This window comes from Bactrocera dorsalis, unplaced genomic scaffold, assembly GCF_023373825.1.
Source record: "Bactrocera dorsalis isolate Fly_Bdor unplaced genomic scaffold, ASM2337382v1 BdCtg025, whole genome shotgun sequence".
NCBI classification, from domain to species: domain Eukaryota; kingdom Metazoa; phylum Arthropoda; class Insecta; order Diptera; family Tephritidae; genus Bactrocera; species Bactrocera dorsalis.
In genome coordinates, this window is record NW_026038076.1 from 142,781 (window position 1) to 155,713 (window position 12,933).

The following is a 12,933-nucleotide window of genomic DNA, read 5'->3' on the forward strand; positions in this document are numbered from 1 at the left end:
AATTTTCACTTTTTTTCAATTACTTTCGTTATTGTTGTGAACTTATGCTTTTTAGACATAAAATATTTTTTTTTAAAGTGCATTAATATTTCTTTAGAATATCATATATTTTTTCAAACCATTTCACTATGTCAAAATATGCACTTTTCCTAATTTTTATTAACACATAATTCCGTTATTTATTCAACACTCACCTTGAATAATTTTTGAATACCATATTATAACTGTATTTGCTGGTCAGTATTGAACGAATACGTAATCGAAACTACCGAATTTGATTGAAAGATCTCACTTAGCTCAGCCTAATGAGCTACCTTATCACTCTGCGCTAATAATTTGGTGCTCGTCAATCAACGGGATTATTTTTATGTTTAGATCAAAGGGAAAATGGGAAATATTTATTCTATAATTCAGTCAGATGGCTTAATTAGGTTTCTAATGAGGTTTTTGGCGCACCAAAAATCGTAAGAATTCATAAATCGGTAGGAAGGATTAAATTTGTTTTTAAGAATATAAGTATGAAAAAGACGATTTAGACACCCTACAATTGGTAGTTGTGATATATTTATGATGTCGTATTTGTATATACTAGAGCCGTTAAAAATAAACATTGTCACTTAGAGCTTTCATTATTGGATAATATTTGACCGAATAGATCACGTCCCGCACGCAGTGAAGAAAATATAGCAGTTGTGCCTTAGGGTGGAGAGCCGATTCGGCGCCATTCGCAGCAATTCGAACTAACGTATGGAACAAACTGTGACGTTCGCAATAAATCGGACTAAAATGTGGAATGACTTGGAGCATTTTACGTCGAGATTTTAAATAGAAAGCGTACGAAATACCGAGTGTGCAAGAACTAAAGCCGCTAGACCTTCGCAAGCGACATCGCTCCGCTCTATGGGCTCTCGAAAAGTTCCAAGAAGATCCGACGTTTTCGAATCAAATTTTGTTTAGTAATGAGGCTCATTTCTAGCTTTATGGGTATGCTGCCATTTTATTCAGTATAAACAACGGTTTGGTAGTGGGTCGATGGAATCATCGGTTCATATTTCTTCAAAAATGATGCCGGTGACAATTTAACCGTAAATGGCGACCATTATCGCGCCATGATAACCTACTTTTTGATGTCTGAAATTGAACCTTGTGATCTCGATAACATTTGGTTTCATCAAGACGGATCCGCTTCCCATACATTGCATCAATCAATGGATTTATTGAGAGAACCCTTCGCTGAGCAGATAATTTCACGATGAGTCGGTCGATTGGTCTCCAAGATCGTGTGATATCACACCATTTGACTTTTTTCTGAGGGGATATGTAAAGTCAACAGTCTATGAGGACCATTGAGACCTTAGAGCAAAACATCACGTGTGTCATTTGCCAGTTACCAGTCGAAATGCTTGAACGAGTCATCGAAAATTGAACTCAACGGATGGACCATCTGAAACTTACCCGCGGCCAACATTTGAAAGAGATAATCTGCCAAAAATAAATGCCAAAGAATGTTCTCTTTACGCCGCAAGTTCCTTTCTTGTCTTTGATTTTCCCTTCAACTGTAAGTTGAGGTAAACCGGGAAACATTTTAGAGTATCGCTGTACCTTGAAATTTAATTCTACAATGAACTATTTCTTTAACAAAAGTACTATGCTAGACTCAAACGACTGATAAAGTAAGTACTATTGCTCAGTTCATTCAATGCTGAACTTATAGACCGTATGTAGGGTGTGGAATCCGCAATTAGTGATTATTTGATTGATTGAAAACTCAGGTGCCTATTGAAGACCCATGTTTTGCGATTATTCCTTTAACAACGAAGTAAAAATAAGCAAGAATTTTTAGTGTTGGTCTGGTAGTGGCAGTGGAAGCAGTCTTCGAAAAATACGCACGGTGCTGCACTGAAGTGAGTAAAGAGTTGGCAGTTGTAGAAAGTAAATTTTATTTCTAAAGGAGTAAAGGGGAAATATTAAATGTTATAACGCTGTCCTTACAAGTAGATACAAAAAAAAACACAAACATGGGGAGCATGTTCCGTAGCGAAAAGATGACGCTGTGTCAAGTTTTTCTGGCACCAGAGGCGGCTTACAATAATATGGCAGATCTGGGTGAACTTGGCTGTGTGCAGTTTCGTGATGTAAGTTGCAAAACGCAATTTTATGTCATAATTCCAGTTTTCTCCTTAAGGAAGCCACATACTAATCTGCCACGCGTTCTTCTCCTTGCAGCTAAATCAGGATGTCACTAATTTTCAGCGCAAGTTTGTGAACGAGGTGCGTCGCTGCGATGAAATGGAACGCCAGATACGTTATATAACCAGAGAGCTGGAGGCAGATGGTTTTAAGCTGAAAGATGTTTTTGACGACATACCCGGTGCGCCTAATCCACGCGAGGTATACGAATTGGAGTCTAATTTAGAGAAGGCCGAGTGTGAGATACGCGAAATGGCGGAGAATAATGTTAACTTGAAATCCAATTTGCTGGAGCTCACTGAACTCAGCAAAGTGCTGGAAAAGACACAAATATTTTTCACTGAACAAACCGTTATCAATATGGAGGAGCATGCGAACAGCGGCAAATTCACTGGTGAACATCGCGGCCATTTGGGTTTCATCGCTGGTGTGCTGAGCCGTCATCGGCTGTTTGCTTTTGAACGTATGCTTTGGCGTATATCACGTGGTAATATGTTAGTGAAATATGCCGACATCGAAGAGCCACTGTCAGATCCACGCACCGGTACTACGGTTTATAAGTCGGCTTTTGTGGTATTCTATCAGGGTGAGCAATTGAATGCACGTATAAAGAAGGTGTGCACCGGTTTCCATGCCGCGCTCTATCCCTGTCCGAATGCGCACGATGAACGTGCCGATATGCTGAAGGGTGTACAAACGCGTTTGGAGGACCTGAAGTTGGTGATGAAACAGACGGAGGATCAACGTAATATCATATTGTCAGGTATAGCTAAACACCTGCCTTATTGGTCCATTAAAATCACCAAAATGAAGGCAATCTATCATACATTGAACTACTTTAATATCGATGTGACCAGCAAGTGTTTAATTGGTGAGGCTTGGGTGCCGACTTTGGATCTGGAGGAGGTGCAACAAACCATCGCCAATGGTTCGGCCACAACGGGCAGCACTAGCTCATTTCTAACGGTGATGGAAACAAAGAAAACTCCACCCACTTACTATCGTACGAATAAATTTACGCGCGGCTTCCAAACGCTAATCAATGCTTACGGCATGGCCTGTTATCGCGAGGTGAACCCAGCGCTTTACACTTGCATCACATTTCCTTTCCTTTTTGCCGTGATGTTTGGTGATTTGGGTCACGGTTTCATAATGTTCTTGATTGGTTTCTGGATGGTGATGGATGAAAAACGACTGATGCGTATGAAAGGTGGTGAAATTTGGCGCATCATGTTCGGCGGTCGTTATATAATTATGCTACTCGGTCTCTTCTCCATGTACACCGGCTTCACTTATAATGACACCTTTTCGAAATCCTTCAATGTATTTGGTTCGAAATGGCGCATAAATTACAATACCAGCACAGTGTTAGCCAATGCCAACTTGCAACTTAATCCCACAACATCCACAATCGGCACTTATCCGTTGGGTATGGATCCCATTTGGCAGTTGGCGGCCAATAAGATTATCTTCTACAATTCCTACAAGATGAAATTGTCCATCATTTTCGGTGTTTTACACATGGTTTTCGGTGTTTGTCTGTCAGTGGAGAATATGGTGTATTTCAAGAAGTATGCATATATATTCTTAGAGTTTGTGCCACAGGTACTCTTCTTGATTCTATTATTCGGCTATATGGCATTCATGATGTTCTACAAATGGGTGCAATATTCGCCCACAACCGATTACGAGCCAAATCAGCCGGCATGCGCACCTTCGGTTTTGATCTATTTCATCAATATGATTCTGTTTAAAGCGTCACCGCAACTTGCTGGTTGTAATATGTACATGTTTAGCTGTCAGGTGATGCTTGAGCGCGTGTTCTGGATAGTCGCCTTAATTTGCATACCATGGATGCTGGTTGGCAAACCCATATACATACAGTGCAAACGGGCATTCGAGGTATGTTTCCTTACTTAATACTAAATAAACTACAGATAGATAGAGTATCAACTTAAAAATCAACCATCTTCAAATAGGTAAAGAGTGAACCATTGGAAGTTATCGATAAGATAGAGATCCAAGAGGGCGATGTTGTCATTGAGGCCACTCTTACGGATCCCGTACCACATGCGCATCACGAGGAGGATGACGATGAGGAGGAAGAGCCAATGAGTGAGGTTTGGATTCACCAGGCTATTCACACCATTGAGTATGTGTTGAGTACCATTTCGCATACAGCCTCGTATCTACGGTTGTGGGCTCTATCTTTGGCACATGCGGGTAATTTCAAATGGCCAAAATTTAAATTTTTTAGTATAAATGATTAATTTTTGTTCTCTCTTAGAATTATCTTATGTGCTGTGGCTTATGGTTATGCAGAAAGGTCTGCATTTTGGCGGCTATGCTGGCGCAATTGGGCTGTACTTCATTTTCTGGGCTTGGGCATTACTGACCATAGCCATTATGATATTTATGGAAGGCCTTTCAGCTTTTCTGCATACGCTGCGTTTACATTGGTAAGTGAAATATAGATTTTATATGTTTAAATTATACATACATGTTTGTATATTCAATATTTCAGGGTCGAGTTCATGTCGAAGTTCTACTCCGGCACTGGTCATGCTTTCGAGCCATTCAGCTTCAAGGCCATTATGGAAGCCACTGAAGACGATTAATTTTTTCCTTTATAATAACATGAGAATGTGAAATTCAAAATCTTTATTTTCGACTTATTATTAAACAATTTATATTGTTATTTGCAAAGTGCAGTAAAAAAATTAAATTGTATTAAATTGAATAACATCGTAATTATCTCTTTTATTTTTGTATATTAGAAAGTAAAAATTTTATGGAATCGTATTTTAATATTTTTTTCGTTCCAAAATTTGCATTAAAGTTTACCCTGACTAGTAACGTTATGTTTGAGAGAGTTGTCGTAAAAGGTGTGTGCCTGACACTTATGGCATAAAGCACACAGGGAGAGCAATCATACTGTAGCTAACTTGCTTTACACGTGACAACCATCCACATTTGTTAACGCGAAGATGCATGTTTTGGCATTAGAGATCTAGCAGAAACCCTTATATGCGTGCAGAAATCTAAACGTACATTGAGAAGATAGTAATGTTATTAGAACCATTCAATACAACGGTGGTCCGAAAAAAATTAATTGAATGAATTTTTGCTCAACATAATCTGCTGTTTGCTTGATACACTAGACCCAGAGGTCTTCAAACTACCGTTAATATTTTAAAATATAATATATAAATGCAAAATCTGTTCGGCGAGTGACTTTTTTAGTTCGTGGACTAATTCGACTAATTTGGCGGTGGCCATGGTTTTTCCTCGCCAATTAAAGCCATTTTTCTGTATCGACATCGAATTGACCCAATAATTCGGGTGTTGTAGTTTCCATCTTGTAAATGATAAAAAATGGTCTGCATCCCCCAATATCATCTCAATAGCATCGTGTTCGGCTTTGAAGCAGATGTGCCAGTTGAAGTCCACTGTTTAATACGCGGCATCCATCATTCCTCTTTACGTGTGATCACATTAAAAGTCATTAAACCCATTTCTGACGGCCGCCGTTTATTTCAAAAACAAGATCACCCCACCCTCTCTCTACATAACAGTACTCTTATAAACTACTAAAAGCCCAATAAATTACTAACTAAATATGCCAGAGACATATCTCCGAGATGGTAAGGACAGGCTTTATGGGAGACAGTGTGAAAAATGGACAATGGGCATGGCATCGTCCACTTTTTGGTGAAATCCAATATCTCGGGATCCGACCAATCGATTTCGACAAAATTTAGTACGTGACATTTATTACATTCGTATGTCACATTGTGAAAATGAATGAAATCTGACTACAATCCCGCCTACTCTCATATAGCACAATTTTGAATTCCATTTGATTCTCTCAATTGTCAGTGTACACACATATATATACTATATATATATACTATATACATATATATACTATTTTGCATTAATAATTCCTTTAAAGTATTCCACCTTATGACCAAAAATTGTTCAAATCAAACAAAATCTGTTCAAGCCCTAGGGTACCGAATATATGGACCCCGTTACCTATAGTTGACTTTTGATAGAAAATATCGGTCAATGTGTGAGATATATATTTGAAATTCAGAGATAATCTTTTCCTGACAATAATATGTCTGTGTGTCAAAAAACGGGTTCGATCGGGTCAATACTTTCCTGAGCCGCCATATTCGTAAGATAAAGATTTTTGACCAATATCTGAGTTATCCCAATGAAATTACAGAACATGTTTTACTGATAACAGTGTATCTTTGTGCCTAAAATAGATAAAATAGAACGAAAACTGGATCTAGCCTCCACATAATTAATGTCAGGATTTTCGAACATCCGACCGACTCCATATGATTGGTGATTGTATGTGAGGTACCTTATTGAAACCCAGGGAGCATTCTTTTAAAATTATATGTGACATGATAATAACCCAACCTACAAATAATAATTTTCGTTTTTCTAACAAGCCTTAAACTGAATATGTGTATAAGTTATGCATCTATAAAATTCCTTGGATTTCGATTCTCTAATTTTGATTCTTGGAAGTTGCAAGAGTATAAAAAGTTCGGTTGCATCCGAACTTCGCACTTGATTACTTGCTTTTTTTTTTTAATTTTACATTTTAAGGAACATTTATTTTCCTCAACTGTTCCAATATTTGGAATAATATCAGTTGTGGGACAATGGCTCAAAGAATCGAGCATTTAAAAGAAGAGGTAAAAAACGTATGGTTATTCAAAGGAAAACTCTCAAGTTTTCAAAGAACGCTTAAAATATTTGCTTTTGCGTTTAAGAATAAATTTAATAAGGTAGAAGGGAAGAGCGATTTCTGCCTGACAAAAATAAGAATTGGCTATAATCGTCAATTGGATTTCTTGACAAAACGAGGTTGGAAAGAAACCACCTCCTCATTGAGCAGCTATTTTTAAAGCTTTTGATCAAATGTTTGGGAAACCCATATAAACTCATCCAAAGAAAAAAAAAAAAACATTTTTAATGACTGCATTTTTTTCAGAATTTTGTATAATTCTTTTTATTTAAGTAAGTAAGTAAGATGTACATATGTATGAATAGTTACAATATTTCGCATGGTTTGAAACCCGCAATGAACTTCTAAATGCAACTGCAAAAGTCAGCAAAATAAGTTATGCTAAAAGCTCCAACTTTTGAATTCAGCAAAAGAGCTGACACAAGCCAACATCTGGTCTAGGTCAAAATATATATTTCATAATAATAACAATAGCAAAGAGAAGGTGAAATAGTTTAAAAATAATTGTTTATTTAGCAACGCGAGCGACAAGATTTACAGCTAGTCGGAATTTACACTTCTCAGTGCACGTTTAAGCATACTGAAGAAAGATGTCCCTATTTAAGGCATCAATAGTGCCAATGTTAGCTTTATTAATCACAATATGTGCATCCTCGGCGTATGCGGATTTGTTAGTACAGTTGAATGTGAATCGGCCCTTGAACGATGTGAATGAGAAATTTGTTAGTTTTACTGTGGATCCGTCGGACTTATATCATGCGCTCGATGGCTCAAATAGGTGAGCTTGACAACACTTTATTTAAGATAAAATATTACTTTGTTTTCAATTGCAGAAAAACTCTTACTCAGATGGCCACAATGCTGGGCACTTCGTACGTAAAATTTTCGGATGATTATAATTTCATACCAGATACCGATACGAAATATCGAAATCCGACAAAAACTATATGGAAAGGATTCAATCGCTGGACGAGGTGAGTGTACAAGCAAATGAAGAGTGACCTTTAAACAAAAATATTTTGACAGTGCCGTAAACTGGACGATGATTATGCCACTGCCATATGAAGCTGGCGAATGGGATCCTATGGAGTCGCTGAGGATATTGAACACCTCTTATACAACGGGTATAACCGATTGCATATGGCAGCTTGGTACAGGTAGGAAACGAACGAAAGCTGAAAAATATTGTTGAAAAGTTTAGTACTACAAGCTTTCTAAAATGCTTTTCGTTTTAGAGTTCGGCACTAGTGTCGCGGAGTATTTCAACGACTTAAACACATTAAGTTTGATGGTGGATACATTTGGTCCCTATGTTGATGATTGGGAAGTTACTGGCGCAGAAATGCCTTCAGGCAGCACGAATGAAGATATACGACGTTACATCGAGTACAGCAAGGACATGAATACGGCCTTCAATTGGTTACAGTAAGTTTTCACAATATGAATTGTTTTTGTATTTATGCTTAGAATGCTTTGAACACTCACAGACCGGCAGATGCTTCGACTTCAAACGCTATGTTTGGCACGGTCTACGAAAGCGATCGAGTTTTGCGCGCCATGTTCAATGAGAAAGTTCCAGTTTGGTTAAATTTCATGCCCAAAGAGCGGACAAATAAGTCAAAGCGGGGAAGCAGCGGTGTTATTAGCGGTAGTGAAACAACGGAGGATATAACCGAAGTGCTACGTTGGGCACAGACGCTTGGCGAAGCGGCAAGCTCGGGTTTTGATGCGGTATTCCGACGCATGGAACTACATGATTTGGAGCGACCTAGTCAAAGTTTCTTTACAACTTTGGTATTCAAGAAAGTGATGGGTTCACGCGTATTTCCAGCACGCCCCTTCACCATATTTTTGCGCAGTAACAAGCTTTACACGCACTGTGCAAATACAGTATCGGGCGGCATTGCGTTTATGATTGTCAATCCCGATGATGAATCCAAACAAATATCCATTAGGTCCGCTACAAAGATATCGGGTGATGAGTACTGGCAGTATATTTTGACATTTAAGAAGAATCATGCCTATTTGAACAATGAGAAGTTGACTCTAAACTCGACGCTGCCGCCACAAATTAAGACGAAGAGTCCAAATAAGTCGATACAATTGAATTCACCTGGAAAGTCGATTGGCTTCTGGGTACTACCAACTGCTGATCTTGAACATTGTCAGTTTACAGAGATTGATGTTGACGAATTGGAACGCGACTCGGAAGAAGAAAAAGCGCGGCATAAACAAGTTTCGTCGTCGGATAAATTGTTGCAACAACTAATACAGGAAACAGCGTTACCCGACGATGCTATGATGAGAAATAATCACCGCGGACGTCGCTATGCTACTCGTGCCCGTCATGTAGTGTTGAAAGATAAAGACGAGCATATGGAGTCTTTGGCCAAACTCTTTGAGCCGCTCTCTCTCGAAGAAAAGTCGCCGAAAAAACGAGAGGAAGCAATCGAGGATCGACGTACAGCTACATTAAAATGGATTAAGGATTTGTTGGATACTGCTATGCAGGATGGTGACGATTTGTTTTCATTGAAACGAAATACACGTAGCGTGGATGATTACTTTGGCGCCATCTTCGGTACGAAGGGAGCCCAAAAAAGATCACCCATAGTTAAGAAAATTACCGAAATTCGCAAACCAGAAAAGAAGTCCATTAAGCCAGCTTACGATCCAGAGCATTTCAATGAGGAGGAATTTTTTAATAAAATGGGTACAGAAGACGAACCCGAATTGCCACGTGTGCCCGAAGGTGATGTGCACCTAACGCATATTACCAATGTGGAGGGTGAAGATGCTAATGAGTCCAAAGAGCGGGGGCAGAAGAAACTAGCAACTATGAAAATACAAGGTACAATTGGCAAAGAGACACGAAATGAAATGAAACCGGTACGCTTACTACCCACCGAGTTCTACGAGGCAATGCCAGTACGCAGTTCGGAACAAAGTCAATTCATGAAGCCGCACAAATGGAACGCACTCTTATTTCCCGAGCCTTTTACGAAAAAATCAATTATTAGCGACAAGAAATTGAAAAGTAACACGCTCGGCGAATCTACCGATTTCCACGACGCCGATGCTGATGTGGAAAAAGTGCACACGGCACAATTTCAAAGCGGTGGTCAGTTAGCTGAAGACTTTCTGCGCGCACAAGAAGAACTGGCACGCACTTTCCTACGCGACCACGAGGATAAAGAACACGTCGAGAAGAGCAACAAAAAAGAGCTGAACGAAAGGCATGCAGAAAGTGAGGATGTGATGCTGGAAAAAATCAAATCATTACGCAGTAAATATATTGACTACTTGGCGGAGAATTTGGAGAACTACTTCAATGAGCGTGGTATTGTCGGCACTTTGGATATGCAAAAGAGTTTAGAGCGCACCACTGCTCCCTCGACAACGGAAGCACCTTGGTGGAATTTGAGTTCGCTGCGTAAACGACGATCGCCACGCGCTTTGCGTTATCAAATGCCTGACGATGCATGGCTTACAAATATGATCACCAAAGACGAAGAGTTGCTGCCATTGGGTAGCATAATGCCCGAACGCTCGGTGGACAACGAACGAGTTGCGAGAGTTTCCAACCATTTACCAATGCATGACGAAATAAGTAACAAAAAATACAATGGTTATATAAGAACAGTTAAAGATAAAGTTAATAAGGTCGTAGACATAGTGACGAAGCACGTAAGCGAATGGTATAATACATTCACGAAGCCTGTGGATGATGCACAGGATGATGAGTCGAATGGCAACAGACTGAAAATAACAAGAGGAAAGAGAAGGTATTGAGCAAAAACGCAACGAAGAGTATTTACGAGCATAAAAAAATTTAAGCAATGATTAAAGTAAGTATCAAGCAAGTCATGCTGAAATCCGCAAAAAATTTTTTAAGTTGTTTGGGTGTTTTGATGTACAAATATGAATAAATAAAAAAAAGTTGTAAAATAATTGCATAAAAAATATATACTTGTATATATATTTGTGTCACATTTTCAACCTTGGTAAGTTTTGGTGGGAAAAAGTTCAGCATTTATTGTTCCACGAAAATTATATTAAAATCATGCTTAAATGAGATCTGTCTGACATGAACATAAATGAAAAGGCAAAATGTAATAAATTGAGTTTATGTGCAAACCGTCAACCAGAAGATCAGAATTGCTGATATAAGCGATATGACATTAAGACCAAGGTCTAAACAAACTCCAATCATGTCGAGCGTTACACCGTTAATGTGATAAGGTTTGTTAGATAACGACAGTTTTTACACATATGTAGTATAATATAAATTCACACATTTTTGGCATTTAACTTAAGTATAAAGTATATTTATGCCTTCAGTTAATTTGGCTTAGATATCTACATATATAATATACCAACGACAGTTTGAAAATGTTTCATTAGTATTTGGCAGATAGATGTGTGTAACGGGTGATTCAAGTTCGAGGTAGCCGTATCAAGCTGTCATCTTATTTTTGTTCAGTATTGTTTGGCATTTCATCATGGAAAGACGTACGCCTGAACATTGTTTACAAATCGTTCTACTTTATTACGAAAACTCACGTTCTGTTCGTGCGTTTCACTCAACACTGAGAGTGACCTCAAAGGACGTGGAAAGTCGATTCTGCGCCGTTCGAAATCCCAAATCAAACATGTACAAAATAAAGCAAACGTTTGCAAGAACTGAAGCCATTCGACATTCCAAAGCGACGTTGCTTCGCTTTATGGGCCCTTGAAAAGTTCCAAAAAAATCCGATGTTTTCTAGTCAAATGAGGCCCATTATTGGCTTAAGGGATATATACATAAATAAGCAAAATTGCCGCAATTGGGACAAAGAGCAACGCAAAGAGATTCAAGAGCTGTCACTTCACCTACAAAAAATAACGGTTTGGTGTGGTTTGTGGGCCGGTGGAATCATCGGCTCAATCAATTCAAGAACGGTTATTGAAAAAAGTACTTCTATATACTTGGATCACTATTGAATGTTTATTAGGATTTTTATAACCTGAACAGGGTATATTGCAAGATCAAATTTGACTCGTACTTATTTGTTTAAGCTGCACGCTAATCGAATCGATACTTTTTTGGTTCGTGTGTTTTTTGATCTTTCTACATATGTCAATTAGTTTGTATTAGGCTGCGTTTTCAATGGAAACCCGACTACGGCATAGTTAAAAATATTGCTGCAGATTTTTAGGGAGTCTACGTTGTCACAAAAGTAACAGTATTGTTATGTCGTCAATATTGTTGGCATCAGGGATATAGCAGAGAATCTCAAAATCTATATTTATATTTAGTCATTTTGGTTAAAGTTTTGGGTATGAAGTGTGTTAAGATTAAACTCGTATCAAGTGACCTGAATCTTTTGCGAAAACGGTGACTTAACTTGGCTTATGAATATGATGTTAAAATTGTCGAACAGTCTAGTCTAGTATGACGTTTCATAAATTAAAACTAAAAACGTCAAAACTCGCTGAACACCATCGCAATCGAGGCTTATATACTTTTCGCGTATACTCAATCATAAATACATACATAACTACATACATAAATATAACAAGAAACATGTGAGTACAGCTTCACATCGGCTTTTGTGCTATAATTATGAGAAATTATACCAAAATAAAATTTGAAAATGATGTGCAGGGTATAAAATTCTAATATAATATACACATACAATTTTAATTTGTAAATACGTATGTAGATATGTCACTCAAACCAACCTTGACTAGACATTTGCTTTCCTTGACTATCCTGTCCTACAATACAAAAGACTTAAGCGACGAACTTCCAACTGCAGTGAACACTCTTTCAGCACATAGCAGTGATTACCAATTCTACCTAAATGAACAAAAAATCATATAACTCTTTGTTATTATCATACTCTATCATTTTTACACATTTTCAATATCGGTTGCAACAAGTGCTGCTAAAGAAAGTGGTAACAAAACAGAGAGCGCACAATGAAATC

The 12,933-nt window shown here is 38.2% G+C and overlaps 2 protein-coding genes across 3 annotated transcripts; both read left to right on the forward strand.

The window, feature by feature from the left end:
• Window positions 1-1,811: 1,811 nt before the first annotated feature.
• On the forward strand, window positions 1,812-4,941 carry LOC105231750 (V-type proton ATPase 116 kDa subunit a1-like). Of its 2 annotated transcripts, none has more exons than XM_049461369.1 (6): window positions 1,812-1,908; window positions 1,999-2,135; window positions 2,227-4,092; window positions 4,170-4,413; window positions 4,478-4,649; window positions 4,715-4,941. In XM_049461369.1, the coding sequence occupies exons 2-6, from the start codon at window positions 2,019-2,021 to the stop codon at window positions 4,806-4,808; spliced, it is 2,493 nt and encodes an 830-aa protein (XP_049317326.1). In that variant the 5' UTR covers window positions 1,812-1,908; window positions 1,999-2,018; the 3' UTR covers window positions 4,809-4,941. The 2 variants fall into 2 exon arrangements, with proteins under 2 accessions (XP_049317326.1, XP_049317325.1); XM_049461368.1 differs by having other exon boundaries at window positions 1,828-1,904.
• A 2,536-nt stretch (window positions 4,942-7,477) lies between these two features.
• LOC105231751 (uncharacterized) lies at window positions 7,478-10,918 on the forward strand. The gene is made up of 5 exons (XM_011213202.4): window positions 7,478-7,739; window positions 7,795-7,935; window positions 7,988-8,118; window positions 8,197-8,386; window positions 8,449-10,918. The coding sequence occupies exons 1-5, from the start codon at window positions 7,552-7,554 to the stop codon at window positions 10,751-10,753; spliced, it is 2,955 nt and encodes a 984-aa protein (XP_011211504.2). The 5' UTR covers window positions 7,478-7,551; the 3' UTR covers window positions 10,754-10,918.
• The last annotated feature ends 2,015 nt before the right edge of the window (window positions 10,919-12,933 follow it).

Coding starts and splice junctions, on each gene's coding strand:
- LOC105231750 (XM_049461369.1), top strand. CDS start 2,019: ATGGGGAGCATGTTCCGTAGCGAAAAGATGACGCTGTGTCAAGTTTTT. Junction 4,093..4,169: donor AGTGCAAACGGGCATTCGAG/GTATGTTTCCTT, acceptor ATCTTCAAATAG/GTAAAGAGTGAACCATTGGA. Junction 4,650..4,714: donor CATACGCTGCGTTTACATTG/GTAAGTGAAATA, acceptor TCAATATTTCAG/GGTCGAGTTCATGTCGAAGT.
- LOC105231751 (XM_011213202.4), top strand. CDS start 7,552: ATGTCCCTATTTAAGGCATCAATAGTGCCAATGTTAGCTTTATTAATC. Junction 7,740..7,794: donor GCGCTCGATGGCTCAAATAG/GTGAGCTTGACA, acceptor TTTCAATTGCAG/AAAAACTCTTACTCAGATGG. Junction 8,119..8,196: donor CATATGGCAGCTTGGTACAG/GTAGGAAACGAA, acceptor TTTTCGTTTTAG/AGTTCGGCACTAGTGTCGCG.